The sequence below is a fragment of the Stigmatopora nigra genome, unplaced genomic scaffold, assembly GCF_051989575.1.
Source record: "Stigmatopora nigra isolate UIUO_SnigA unplaced genomic scaffold, RoL_Snig_1.1 HiC_scaffold_25, whole genome shotgun sequence".
Classification (NCBI taxonomy): domain Eukaryota; kingdom Metazoa; phylum Chordata; class Actinopteri; order Syngnathiformes; family Syngnathidae; genus Stigmatopora; species Stigmatopora nigra.
In genome coordinates, this window is record NW_027551604.1 from 978,987 (window position 1) to 982,470 (window position 3,484).

The 3,484-nt window shown below is 39.9% G+C and overlaps 1 protein-coding gene across 1 annotated transcript; it reads left to right on the top strand.

Moving 5' to 3' along the window:
• Positions 1 to 204: 204 nt before the first annotated feature.
• LOC144192132 (T-cell surface antigen CD2-like) lies at positions 205 to 1,824 on the top strand. Its single transcript, XM_077711187.1, has one exon. It carries the CDS (start codon positions 270 to 272, stop codon positions 1,230 to 1,232), a length of 963 nt encoding a protein of 320 aa, XP_077567313.1. The 5' UTR covers positions 205 to 269; the 3' UTR covers positions 1,233 to 1,824.
• Positions 1,825 to 3,484: the final 1,660 nt, after the last annotated feature.

Here is a 3,484-nt window from a genome sequence, read left to right on the forward strand (position 1 = left end):
ACCCTTGAAGAAGGACCACAGTTTAGTTTTCAAATTAAAGAACATTTCCACTTCTAATCTGGACCACACCTTCTAAGAAATACTCTGTTTCTAGCCTGATTTGTAAGAATTACAACATACTTCCCTCTTGTCATCGGAGAACCGAAAGTAGACAAGTTGACCAACGCGAGTTCCTTCCTCTACAACATTCACTTCTTTCTAAAACCTACACAAGAGCACAAGGAGTATCCCATTTTCTTCGGGTCTTGGACTTGGACTTATCTCCGGCCATGTACGCCATAGTGTACCCTACAATTATTTCCATGGGATTATGGGTAATATCCGCCGATAAGGACTCGTGCGACCTATATGGGGCGGTTGGACAATCCATCGAGCTTCCGTTTGTCTACAACCAGCTGACAAATACAGACATACTGAGCTGGACTCACAACGGCACCCTGGTTTTTACCCGAGAACGAGCTAAGGTGCTAGCCGGAAAACCAGAAGATGTCTCAAAGACTGGTTCGCTTCTCCTGAAGAACCTGAAGCGCTCTAACAGCGGCTTGTACCAAGCCACTCTGCGCCATCCCAACTACACTTTGCTAACCATGTGGACAGGACGTCTCTGTACCTTGGACAAAGTCTCCCAACCCCGGATTGTCTACATTTGCGACCCAAAAAACGGTTTTGTCAATCTTAGCTGCCAAGTGGACAACCCCCAGGACTGCACTTTCTCATGGACTGTAGACGAAATCAATTCCCCGGGGGCGACGAAGCAGACTTTGAATGTATCACTGGGCGGAGCTAAGACTTTCCTATGTAGGGCGAGGAATAAATTTAGCATGGAGAGAAGCCAGGTAGTTCGTCCAGTTTGTCAAAATGTAGCACCGACCTCAATGGCGCCCGTTTTGCTATGTTTTACGTTCAAGACAGTCATTACGGTGTTCGCGGGGGGAACGGCGCTATTTCTTCTTCTGCTGGTCGCCATCGCCGCCATGTGTCGACGACTGGGACGTGGTAAAAGCGATACGAGGGTCTCGGGTAAGAGGGACATTAAGATGGTTTCCGTACGAAAGCAGAGAAGTGAATCCAACGGGCCAGATTACGAAACCATGAACCCGGCTGTTCTAGCACCCTCTTCCCAAATTCTTCACCCAAGCCATGGTCTCCCCCAGATGGATCAAATTATTGCCCGAGACCCTTCACCAGTACCAAAACCCAGGACCAAGAACCCCCAGAACCAGCATTCGTGAACTTCTTAAATTTTACGTCAATGCAAATTGTTCAAAATCTCGTCTACCTAATATTTTATCAGGCCTGTCAGGAAATAACACCCTCAGAACAAGACATTTAGAAAATATGTAGTTTATATTAAGGTCTGTCATGAATAAATTGTAGCCATATGTGTGTATAATTTGATGTTTGAGTTATGAGGTCAATATGGGAAAAATATATATAGACAAATATGATGATTTTTTCTTATTAATGTGCCGATTAGCCTAAGATACAGTAGACTGGCCCTATACCAGAGTTTCTCGCATATTAGCCGCCTCCGCGTATAAGCCGTAGCTTTCAAATGGTTGAATTTCACGATTTCTCTCGTATAAGCCGTACCCATAAAATGGTTGACTTTTACAATTTCTCTTGTATAAGCCGCAGCTTTAAAATGGTTAAATTTTACAATTTCTCACATACAAGCTATAGCCATAAAAGTCAAAATACATGTAAATGAGTGCCTTTTTCTTTTTTTTATATTAATTTCACCACTTTTGAAGTTGAAAAAAACGGAATACTTTTGACAGAATTCGTATGTATTTGCTAATCAATGATTGTATACGTTCCAGAACAGTCTAATGTATAAAAAAAGAAGATTAAAGCAGTTCTACATAAAATACCTCAGTTCTATCACCAGCATTTTCCATATTTTAGCTCACAGGTTAGCAAACAGCAAGATACACTCATCAAAAAAGCCACATGTGGCTCCCGAGCCATACGTTCCCTACCCCTTATTTATAGCATTCTTCAACCTAAAATGTGCTTGCTTTGCAAGAAGCAATTAGGACCAAAAATGTTATTTTCAACAAAAAAAAATCTACAGAGGAGCCACATGTGGCTCCCGAGCCATAGGTTCCCTACCCCTGTTTTATAGCATTCTTCTACCTAAAATGTGCTTGCTTTGCAAGAAGCAATTAGGAGCAAAAATGTTATTTTCAACAAAAAAAATCAACAGAGGAGCCACATGTGGCTCCCGAGCCATAGGTTCCCTAGCCCTGATTTATAGTATTCTTCTACCGAAAATGTGCTTGCTTGCAAGAAGCAATTAGGAAGAGCAAAAAGATTATTTTCAACAAAAAAATCAACAGAGGAATGGATTAGCAAAGAATCTATTATCAGCGAATGGGAAAGTAGTAATTCGCGCATGAAAGTATCCGCGGTTTTGCCTAATTCTTCGCGACAGCCCATAATGGATGCCCCCAGAGAAACGGTGGCATAAAACCAATGAGTCAATGTCATCTTTTGTCGCCAATTTTCTCCCAAAACACGCCTTTCGGGCTTTTGCAGATCGGCGGCGAGACGTGTTTAATCGACGTCAATGCCGACATTGACCCGTTTTGATGATGGCGTGCGGGTAAAAAGGGGGTCAATTAACCGTGGAAAGTATTTGTGCCCACGTCAGACGGTGGCCGAGGACGCCCGCCAAGTCTGCGGAATGTACCGAGCAAATCAGAAAATCAGAGGGGAGCGGGACGAGGCGGGATTTTCCAAATCGGAATTGTAGGGGTGGGGGAACGTTTACGTTTTTTTTGTTCTCTTCTGGCGTCATGATTTGTTTTAGGATTAAAATTTCCCCTTTTAAAATCAATAATTGGAATTTTTTTAATTCATTTTTTCTTTTTTCATTCAAAAAGTATTTTGTAAAATCCAAAAATAAGTATATACAAATATTTTCCACTTCGAACCTCTACTTAGAAAATTAATTGGTCGCAAGACTTTTTGTGTAAATTTCGTAAGTACAAGTGTACTTTATGTGTAAATTTCGTAAGTACACTTTGTGTCAATTTCATACTTTATATGTAAATTTCGTAAGTAGAAGTGTACTGTATATGTAAATTTCATAAGTAGACTTTATATGTAAATTTCGTACTTTATATGTGCATTTCGTAAGTAGAAGTGTACTTTATATGTAAATTTCATAAGTAGAAGTGTATTTCATATGTACATTTCGTAAGTAGATATGTCAATTTCATATGTACATTTCGTAAGTAGATATGTCAATTTCGTAAGTAGATATGTCAATTTCGTAAGTAGAAGTGTACTTCATACGTAAATTCCGTAAGTAGAAGTGTACTTTATTTGTCAATTTCATAAGTAGAAGTGTATTTTATTTGTCAATTTTGTAAATAGAAGTACTTTGTATGTACATTCTCTAATTCGCTCTACCAACTCAATCCTTTAAAAATTGGTCAATATGTGCCAAATTTACTGTTACGGATTATAATCCCTC

Excerpts from the sequence above, each read along its gene's own strand:
- LOC144192132 (XM_077711187.1), top strand. The coding sequence starts at position 270 with ATGTACGCCATAGTGTACCCTACAATTATTTCCATGGGATTATGGGTA.